This window comes from Leiobunum rupestre, chromosome 10, assembly GCF_980474605.1.
Source record: "Leiobunum rupestre chromosome 10, qqLeiRupe1.1.hap1, whole genome shotgun sequence".
NCBI lineage: Eukaryota > Metazoa > Arthropoda > Arachnida > Opiliones > Sclerosomatidae > Leiobunum > Leiobunum rupestre.
This window is the reverse complement of record NC_143393.1, coordinates 37,225,388-37,236,305: the sequence shown is the minus strand read 5'-3', so window position 1 is coordinate 37,236,305 and position 10,918 is coordinate 37,225,388. Positions and strand designations below refer to the sequence as shown.

The window sequence follows — 10,918 nt, the reverse complement described above, 5'->3', positions numbered from 1 at the left end:
TCTCAATGGGCACGTAATGCGGCGAAATGTATGTTTTCTCGATATGAGTACCAAATCGGGCTGATTCGTCAACCGCTATTATTCTTAACAATTTGACGAGCGACGAGCCCACCACTTGATCAGCGACGATATCGGAATAAACGAAGATTTGGGGCGGAATGTGGAAATTTAAGCGAGCCGGGTTCTCGCTTCTGCCCGCGATAGTTTTAGTTCTTTCAAATCCTAGCGTGTTGCTCAGTCCGTCACTCATAAATACGCCATAGGGGGTAATATTTTTTCCAACCAGCGCCACGTGTCCGTTCAGCGGATCGTGGGTAAGACACACATTAGCGGCGGTGCATAGCGCGGTGTCGTTTACTACTTTAAGTAAATGGTCTATACTCAAGTAATGCCCCGGAGGGATTTCTCGCATCGTCCCGACCATTTTAGGGTCAGCCTGTCCCCCATGTTGGGCGGGATTAACTCGGAAATAGACGTAATTGTCATAGGGCAACACGTTGTAAAACGAAAAGGGATACAATATTTCCACCAACGCAACTTCCCACCCCCCCTTTAATTCGATAGGTTCGGGTAATTTTATCGTGAAACAGGCTACCGTATTATTCGGAAATATCTCGAGATTTGAATTACTGGGTATCGTTAGGTAAAAGGCTTCGGACATCTTTAGCAGAAACCCAAGAATTGAATGTAGCCGGATACCCTAACCAAGAAACGAAATATTCGACTTTACCCTTTGAGCGTCGCTTCTTTAATACTTTGTCAATTGTATATTCTTCCGGTTTTATAACTCGTTGAATTTCTTTGAAATAAAAATATCCCGTGATGGGTTCGTCAGCCAAATCAACGAGCTTAAATTGAAGAGGTCTTTTAGTATTCTTGAAAATAACTTTAAATATTTCGGCGCTCCAATTTTGATCGCTGTATCCTTTTAAAAACGGTCTGGCAGTTCGGGTAATCCTTACGTAATCGCCGACTTTGATACGGCATTTTCGGGGCTTGAGAGCGGCTGGCTGGGACTGCCCTGGTTTGTAAATATTTCGATAAACTTGAAGAATATTTTTGTCGTTTACATCGAAGGGAGCCATTTTAATTGTCGTATGATAACTGGCGTTATACGAATGAATTAAATTGGGCAGCTCGTCGAGATAGCGTCGCGTGTTTTTATGAGTAAAAAAACGATACATGCGCTGTTTCAGGGTCCTATTAAAACGCTCTACCATCGCGGCTTTAACGTCGCTATTTTCGGAATGGTAATGTCTAATGCCCTCCTCTTTTAGGAGTTTTAAAACAGTCGAATTAACGTACTCCAACCCACGGTCGAACTGTATAGCGCGGGGCTTGCCCCGCTCTTTAAAAATTATTTTCAGGGCGCGGGCAACCTCAGCGCCGGTCTTACGTTTTAGGGGGACGGCAAATGCCACTCTCGAAAAGCAATCTATACAAGTAAGAATAAATGTGTATCCGGAATTGTCGCTCGCTAAAGAGCGCATATCTGCCAAATCAGTCTGATAGAGGTCTAGTCTGTTACCTACACGAATCTTTCGTCTTTGGAATTTTCGAATAACGGGTCTATGTAACGTATAGGCGTCGTGAGTTTGCAAAAACGTTTCAACATTCTCCCGAGATATTCCGAGCTCTTTGACAGAATCGTATAATTTTTCAACACCCCCGTAGCTAGCTGGATTACGAGAATCGAAATATATTTTTTCAAGTCTAGTCGTTACGTTTATCGGTAACTCTCCCATTTCAAAATTTTGGCACTCGGCGTTTTTTTTTTACGTAAACGGTTCTTAATAGTAGGCGACCAAAGTTTCGGTGACTGTCGAGGTGTCGCGAAAGAATTGGGCCCGACCGCTGACGGCAAAGTTTTCTTTCGTTTGGAGGAGGCGAGCGAAAGATGGGGGCCCGGGGGGGCGGAAGCTGTTAGGAACGAAGTAGACGGTAATGGGGTGGTGGTGGGGAAGGCTTGAGGGGTGATTTTCCGTAGTTTACCCACCAGGTTATTAAATTTTGACCAACTCTGGGGTCTCGGCGCGTGGGGACTTATTAGATAATATACTAAATCAACAATATCAGAATCCGTTTGTATTTCACCGTCTAATAAAATCTGCCCCTGGCTGTCCCACCGCAGTCGACCGCTGTCCGAAATCAAATGATTAAATATAGCTCGGGCGCTCGCTCTGTATCCTAGCGGGAACAGATTGACTAATGTATCGTAACTGGGCGTATCGTTATTTTCAATCGGTTTATTTCGAGCGTGCTTTTTTAGTAGCATCTCTTCGTATATCTTCCACTTGGTCCTGTCATCGAGCGCTTCGCTTTTTAAAATATCCGCCATTTCCGTGTCAATATCCGGTTTGAGTTGTTGATGGGGTGGCGTAATCGGCGCTAAAGTCATTTTTTTCGAGTACCTTAACATTTTTTATGTTCAACCTGTTAGGGCTCCCACGAGCGACGACACAATAGGCAGAAGAAACGAGAAAAATCCGGCACCTTTTTGATTTAATAATATTCGTTTTTTAGTTTGCCAGCCCAATTTTTTCTGGGCAATTTTGCGTAACGTTTTACGGTGTATTTTTAATCGTAGTTTTTGCCGCGTGGTTAGACGTATATTCCCGATAAGAGTATTATACACGCAATCAGATATTGCTTCGATCAACTCTTTATTGGCGTTAATTAAAATATTACGTCTCTTAACGCCCTTTAATTTGCCGATCGATTCGAGCAGATGTTTTTGCGACCTGACTCGTCGAGACATTGTACATCGAATGAATTCGACTCGCTGGGGGGGTGTGTGGTAACTAACCACCCCTCGGAAAAGTATTATTTCGGAATGTATACCGAGACTTGCTCGCCTGGGAAAATATTAGTTCTGATCCGATGTGAGTCGGGGCAATCTTTCTGAAGGTCGATCAATACGTAAGAGTTTGGTTCCTTAGTCGCGTCAGAAATCGCTTCGATAACAAAGTTGGAATTATCAGGGGCCATTTGGCGCGCCAAGCAATTAATCTGTGTTTTGTCCCGTACATTTTTCGTTAAAAGTATGTAGTGCGCATTGAGGGAAATTTCGCGACACCCGCGACCCTGATGAAATAAATTTTGACTTATGTAGATAAAGCTAACATTACGATGATGCGAGACTTTGGTGAACAACTGGGCAACTTCTCCTTTTTGACCCGCCCCCATTAAATCGTCTAAAACGGCCAGTATCCGTTTCGAGCCGTCAAATAAGTCAGGATCGGGTAAACCCTTATGAAATATAACGTTATATTTTTTAAGTTTATCGTATCCTGGCTGATCCTCGCCGTAAAACCAGTGGATTTCTTCAATTTGAGGTTCAAACATTTGTTTTAAATGTTTAATCAGTTTTTCTACGAAATATGTCTTACCACTTTGGCTAGGCCCGCAAAGTATGATGTTACAACTGTGATAAAAAGGGTACATTATCACCGCGTAGCTGAAACCAGAATGAAATAAAATGGACATTTTGTTTTTATATATAATATTTTTTATTTTTGACAATAACAAAACACGTTTTCCCGTGACACACCCCCCTACCACGTGGAAAGCGGCCGGCGCGCTAGAGACACACCCCCCTCGTGACCACCGACGCGCGCGGATAGCGGATCGAGAGAGAGAACGCGCGCGCGCCTCTCTCTCTCTCTCTCGAACGCCGAGACGGCGACCCGCGGAGACCGGCGCCTCTCGACCCGCGGCTCGCCCGCATAAGAGCGAAGGTTTTTTTTAAGCGCGTATTTTATATCCGAATGGAACTGTTCGGTAATTCGATAAAACCCGAACTTTATCCATTACGGGCCGATACGCTTTTTCCAAGTCGACGCTAACGAGCGTATGATCCGGAAGTCGACGGATTTGTTTGGGCAGAGGCACGGCAAACGCCGCCGGTATTTCAGTTTCTTCGTCAGTCACTCCTAGCATAGTTTTTAAATTTTCGCCGTTAATGATATGCTGATTACCGACATTAATTCGAAATCCTTTCACTTTCGTAACGTTAAATTTTTCGCCCGTATCCGGATTTTTCACCCAAAACGAGTAATTTTTTGGCCCGCCATATGCGGCTTCGTAAATAAACGAATTCTTTCCATAACCGGATAACTCGCTGACCATATCGCCCAAATAATGGCCCGTAGTTATAAGGGGTTGTTTCGAGACGTACTGGAGGGCGTCAGTGTCCAAATATAACGCGTTCTCTCCGACTATTTCAAGATATTTTAATAAAACTAATCTCGCTTGACAGGTTGTATAAGCGGCAATCACGCAATTTGTATGTTTTAGAGGGATTTCCGCTTCCTTGATGGGGGCTGATTTCACTAGAAGAGTCGTATCGTTGACTGTCAAAACCGATTTTACGTTGATTTCCGGATTTGATAGCAGTTCAAAGAACACTTTGGGTTCGCGAACGATTTCAGTTTTGGTCACAATGGATCGCTGACCGAGTTTTCTGGAAAAAAAAAGTTTTAATATCTATCACGCTACCTAATATGATTTATAACCCCAATGGGGGGGGGGGGGGGGGGGGGTAATAAAATCCATACAGACCCCCACATGGAATTCAGCATTAATTTCGAGATGGCTCGAAGACCTTCGTTTTTGGAGACTTTGGTAGGGTCCAATTTGACCCCTTCATGACGTTCGAAAGCCGCAATGTATTCAGCCTGGGCTTCGGGGGTCTGACAATCTGACGGCCAGCCGCTCGCCTCCACCTTGGTTTTTAGGAAACAGTCAACGTAATCTCGAAAAATCCCTCCACTGTCCGTTGCAGGATCGTATTGCGTCACCGTGTATGACCAGGCCTCAATTTTTTTTGTAATTTTGTATCCGCGATTTACCGCCCATCTTAATTCGTCGATTACCCAAACGCCTTTAAGCATTCTTTCGTCGTCAGAATGCTCGCAGTCACCCTGATACCGTAAATCGGCACACGTCCGGCATAGGGTAAACGTTAACTTTTTGTTAACGGTCCGATACGGAAGAATAGGATGGAATAAATTGGTTGGCGGGAGCACGTTACATAACAATAATCCCTCAAAATCGTCAATGGCTGGAATATCGCTACCGAGCAGAATTGTCGGATGACCAACGGGGACTTTGCCACTATAAAAAGGAAAACACACTTAAATATTTGTTTTCGTTATATATATATATTTTTCGATATAATACCGTTTGTTTATAAAAGGGTACAGGCTGCAAATGTCCACGTAGAATATTTTATCGTCGGTCCCTTCAACGTTACAGTACGTTCGTAAGGCTGATACTCTGCCCCCGAAAAAAGCGGCTCGCGGGTCTAAACGTTCAGTTAAAGTTTCCGAAAAATTAGAATTTTTTAAAAATTCATTTATGGCTGGATTTTGTTGTTTTTCCAAAATCCAATCGCACCCCCATTGTTGAATGACGGTATAACCCATTTCTTTAAGTTTATTGGTTGTCCGCATCGTGTTGGAAAATCGTGTATTAAGGGTATCGCTCGCGTTAGCGTATAATGGCTGGTTCCTATTTACAGAGTCCCCGAAGCAAGTCCTACAACCGTGATACCTTTAATGAAAAAAAACCTGTTTATATTTTGTCTCTTCGAACTTTTTAAAATAATACTTACCAACAGCCCTGATATTGTAGAGCGTTTTTCTCACCGATTAGACCATCAATTTTAATTTTTCCAGCACGCGGTTCTCGACCATTCAGCGTTGATACGATGGTAACATTCCGGACATGCGCTTCCCAAGCCAGCCATTCTAAAGCCTCGGTGGATTGAGGCTCGGATAACCGATACAAATTAGCCGGTATTATGCCAATCGTTTCTGGCTCCAAAAATTTTTTCCTTAGCACGTAACTACACACTGACGCGATAGTCACGCCCACGCTAAACGGATTAACTTCGCACAAGTCTTGAAATAGTTTCATAAACTTTAAACAACCCTTAGCTAATATGTGGGTATCTCTAGAACAATAGAGTTTTAACGTTTCGAGGTAATTAAATCCCGAACTCTTTTCGGATTCGAGAGCGTACCATTTGTTAAAACTTTCGCGGTCTTTCGCCGTGAAATATTGGGCCCCGTAAGCTTCCAAGGGGGGCAGCGAGTTCTCCGAGACGTAGTTTGTTTGTTCGGGTTTGTAAATGTCAAAATTATTATCAACTACGTTGAATAGAAAATGAGGGAAAAAATCTTTCGTATATTCGCGACCCAGCTCGAACGTATCCGCGAATTTCGACAGAGGAATGGGTATATAATTATACGAATCCGATAGAGTTAAATTGTGTAGTTTCAGTTGCAAGATGCGAGTTCCATTTATTATCGGATCGGGCTCAAACGAGTCGGCACTCTCCATTATAACTTGTAATAGGAGTTGCGTATCATAATTACTCGCATTATGTCCCAGCGCGGTCACTCTTCTTATCCGAGCCAGTGTTCTTAAATATTCGAAAAAGTTTCGCGCGGAATCAGAACCCAGAAATTGTCGTTGGCGAACGCCGCAAAATTTACATGCTACGTCGGGGGTATCAACACACGCGACACAATAAGTTTCCGACACGCATAAAATGGGTTGATGAATATAACAGTTTTTCTTATCGGGGTGCCGTTTGGTTTGGACCGTTTCAAAATCGTAAAATATCCACATTTGAGTGGGCTGACCGTTGGAATCGAAACGGGGTAACGGGCGTCGCGGTTCTTTTATTACTTGGATGTAACATTGATGTCCCGAGGGGGAAAACTTACGACAAACGGTACAATACTGTTCGTTACAAGAATGCAGCTGGCCGTCGCGTTTAGTCAAATCGATTAGAATCGAACATTCCGTGCAATGAAATAAATTTTGACATAATGATAATTTATCGCCGGTTAATTTTATTTTATGATGAGCGTAGCAATCGACACCCGTAAACTTACGTAAACAGTCGGGACATTTTATTATATCTCCGGTACATTTTATGGCCCTGCAGCACGCGAAACAATAGTCTGAACACGCGTGGGTGCTATCTTGTCTGTACCCCTCGAGACACTTTGAACAAAACTTTGCTTTCCCGAATAAGGGAGCCAGCTTTTTAACTAGATTGAAATGCGCCCCCTCGTTTAAAAGTACAATACGTTTTCTGTCCATACCTCCCCGCACTCTAGAATCGTACACCAAGGTCGGCCAGCTGTTTTTAATTTGATAGATTAAAATATCGTATTCTTTGAGATACGTTCTAAATTTTCTAATCGACTCGGGCGACGCGCATTCTTTATTAGGTCGGACACCCGATTTGGAGCATAGGAGGAGCGCCTCGGCTCGCTGAGCCACATTGTTTTCTTTGGAATGCGACAAAGTTTCATAGACCGTTTTTAGTCTTTTGTTTTCGGGTTCATTCTGATATTTACACAGTGCCACACCGACGCAAAGAGCTCTAGCGAGACAGATTGAGTCGCTGTTCGCAATACGGACAATTGCTCGTCTATTTCTAGAAAACATGGCAAAGGTCTCTAGTCGTTTCCGTTTCGCCCAGCCACCGCCTTGGGGGAGACGGACAATGGAAAAAGTTAAATTAACGGGTGCCAGGAAAAACGCTTCTTCCTCATCTGAATATATAGATTCGGATATCTCGTCGAGAAGGGCCTCGATATCAATTTGGTCACGTCTCCTAAATGAAATGGTTATATCGGGATGCGCCGCACCCAGCGCCGAACTACGGATTACTAGTTGTACCATGTCAGCGGGGTTTACGTCGCGTAATACCCGTTCAGTGACCCTGGCAAGCCCTTCCGATATATTATTAGATATTTCAGCTTCCAATTCAATTCCCGTCATATTGAAGTTCGGGAACTGTTTTTCATTCTGACCCAAAATTACGCAATTCGGGTCCTCAAATTCAATATACCCCACAATTGGGAAATCTCCCTCCGCCTCCCCGTAACCGCTTTGGTTAAGTAGGTCGTTGAAATAGTCGTCCACCATTTCGGCGGATTCACGGGGTTCAGCATCATCCACCGGGACAATTTCAGGGGCGTCTATAAAAAATAAATATATATTTTAATTTCTTAGATATTTTTCGGTACGAGAAAAAAACTTACTCTTCAGGTAGTCCAACACAGGTTCGTCATATTCGGCACCCAACATAGCATCCCACTCGAGTTCGAGTAATTCTTTTTCCCGCTTATTATATCTCGCTTCAATAATTTCGCCTAACCGAGGCGGTAATGCTTGATTAAATAATCGGAGTTCGGCTACCGTTTGGCACGCTTCTGGAACGTGGGGGATAGCTTGAACAGTTTCAAAAATTTCAATAACCGTCAAAATTAATTTAAAACTCAGACGGCTAAAGATTGCGGGTAACTTATTTGGTGCAAACCCCGGCTCTAAATTTAAAAATAAACATATTCCGTAATAAAATTGCAGTAGTTGCGGTACGGACCAGGGTCTATTTACCTCCAAATCGTCTAGAAACCAACATAAGCTTTCGCTATCCATTTTTTCTAGGTGCTAAGAAAACGACTTCCAACTAGAGAATTCCGCTGATTAGTGAAGTTTCTTTGGCCGATAGGGCTCTATTTATACGTATCTTTTGAGGCTGTATAAAAATAATATCACGTCGTTAAGTCGAAACTCTATTATATAAAACTCGATTGTTTTCTAAAAGATGGACCCCAATGTTTTTTAAGCCTATTAAATTTAAGGGTGGATCAATGACTACTTTAATGATAGCCCCATAAATATGGTGGCGGTTCATCCTTTTATCGCTGACAAAGGTTGTTTTTCAAAAGAGCCGCAGAAAACTCTTTTCACTATTTTGACAAAGCTGGATGAATATACGAAAAAAACTTTTTGACTGTGCCCTTCTTGTTCTCCGAGCGGCCCCAATTTTTTTTACGAGCCGCTGTTTTATTAGACACCAAACCCTTAGTGTGGAATCCTTTGGGGGCCACGCCGCTCGAGTCTTAATTGAACAATGTAGGCCCCTACGGTCTTTTTCTTTGAAGGGAAAATGGTTTAGGGGCTCTTTTTTTGTGTCAACCCTAACCTTTTTTACGATGCAAATTAAGTTTGACCCACGCGCGACTCCTGAATTTAACTTGACGCGTCAAATCGGGTATTGTTAAAATAGTGTGCACCGAAATGTTTATAAAAAGCGATTGTTTTCACAGCTGTTTTTAAGCGTCGAAGGATGGTCATGGTAAAAAAGTTATATGCTCAAAAACTTTTTAAAAAAAGACGTTTCAAACTGTTAGATATTTTTTGGGGACAAACGTTTTGTCGAAAAATGGTTATAAATGAATGTTGTTGCGCGTAGAATTTTATGGAGCCCCATAAACTCTGTGGAATAGATCCTCTTAATTATTGTATATATTTTTTTCATTTCTCGTTTGTATTTTTCATTTGTAAATAATTCCTTTCTATATTTTAGTTTTTTGTCAATATTTCTTTTTGTATATTTTAGTCATTTGTTTATTTTAGTTATTTGTTTATTTTAATACTTTGTATGTCATTTGGTTTTTTATAAAATTTATAACGTTTAAATCCCTTTTTTGGTTTATTGATAAATTTAGTTTAACGATAACTTCCGGTATGGAAGGTTCTATCCCCGCCTCTCCCGTTAGTCGGCTTATCGCGAACAATCCTAAAAACGCATTACTAATCGCGTTGATTTTACTTTTAATGGGACTTGTAGAATTTCTATCTCTTTGGTTTACCAATATGGGCGTCGCTATACACATAACACCGCAAAATTTGACTAATCGCGTGAGTCATTGAGTCAACCCATTACATCATCCTGATTACGTCATCAAATTATTATCGCTATATAAGGGATTCATCCCCGTCATCCATCGGCAGTACACTACAAACCGTTTCTCGAGCATCATGTCTAAACGAAGCTGTGTAGATAACGTTCCTGGGCCCACTAAAATGTCTAAATTTGATCCGACTCAGCGGAAAGTTAACCCTCGGTATTCACTTTCATCCGAGCTTTTCGTTACTACGGGTTTTACGTCTGAGCTCGATATATCTGTAGCTCTATGCAATAAAATCACACACCAGGTCTTTGAAATGTCTTCGCGCGCCTGGGATGATTTATACGGCCACTGGGAACAAATAAATGATCCCCAACGGTTGCCCTTTCGATCACCGTTCCCGCTATCTGATGCGCTAGTGACCGCCGCCATGTCTGACCAAAAAGAATTAACCTTGCAAAGTACGATATCCGAAGCGTCGGTCGTAATCAAAGCGCCGGAAACTCGAGAATTGGACCGACTCAAATATTTCATTAATTCGCACATTCAACTCCTTAAAGTGAACCAAAAACTCTTTGAATTAATGGGTTACGTTATAACCGATAATTATCGTAAAATTTACGAAATATTGTATAAAGAACCATGTGCACCCAACAATTTATTTCTATCGGATGAACATGAAAGGTATGATACCGTTGTCCGCTACGCGTCCAATTACGTAACAGCATTTAAAATTATTGACGATTTTAAAGAAACAGTGGCCAACCAAAATATGTTTTGTGTATTTAACTTTTACAATTTGTTTAATATGGTATCTACCAACCATAAATATATTAAAAATAAATTGTTTTATCTTTAAACGTTTTCATCCGCTTAATGTACTGTAACTTTGAATGTATAAATAAAACCTTATAATTTGTATACACTCTTCTCTTTTTTTCCCAAAACACTTTTACCGATGACCGCCCGCTATTTTACGGTACGCTTAGGGGCCCGAAAGTGTTTGTCGGCGAAAACCAACTCGAATTGTGCCCGACATTAACTATGACGGGTAGGCTGTTTGCATAACATCGTGTCACCGCCATAGGGGCAGATAACCTATTGACCTATAATGGGTTAGCACCTGGGTTTTATGGGTTATAACATCGTAAATCATCTAACCTTTTGACCTAAAATGGGGGTGCCTCCAGCTATTA

At 41.9% G+C, this 10,918-nt stretch overlaps 1 protein-coding gene across 1 annotated transcript; it reads right to left on the bottom strand.

The window, feature by feature from the left end:
* Positions 1 to 3,744: 3,744 nt before the first annotated feature.
* Positions 3,745 to 6,440, bottom strand: LOC149925565 (uncharacterized). The gene is made up of 5 exons (XM_090161780.1): positions 5,615 to 6,440; positions 5,182 to 5,553; positions 4,561 to 5,115; positions 4,071 to 4,462; positions 3,745 to 3,932 (listed from the first exon to the last, which is right to left on the bottom strand). Exons 1-5 carry the CDS (start codon positions 6,343 to 6,345, stop codon positions 3,745 to 3,747), a joined length of 2,238 nt encoding a protein of 745 aa, XP_090017906.1. The 5' UTR covers positions 6,346 to 6,440.
* Positions 6,441 to 10,918: the final 4,478 nt, after the last annotated feature.

Coding starts and splice junctions, on each gene's coding strand:
- LOC149925565 (XM_090161780.1), bottom strand. CDS start 6,345: ATGGAGAGTGCCGACTCGTTTGAGCCCGATCCGATAATAAATGGAACT. Junction 5,116..5,181: donor TACCCTTTTATAAACAAACG/GTATTATATCGA, acceptor TCCTTTTTATAG/TGGCAAAGTCCCCGTTGGTC. Junction 4,463..4,560: donor ATGCTGAATTCCATGTGGGG/GTCTGTATGGAT, acceptor TTTTTTTTCCAG/AAAACTCGGTCAGCGATCCA.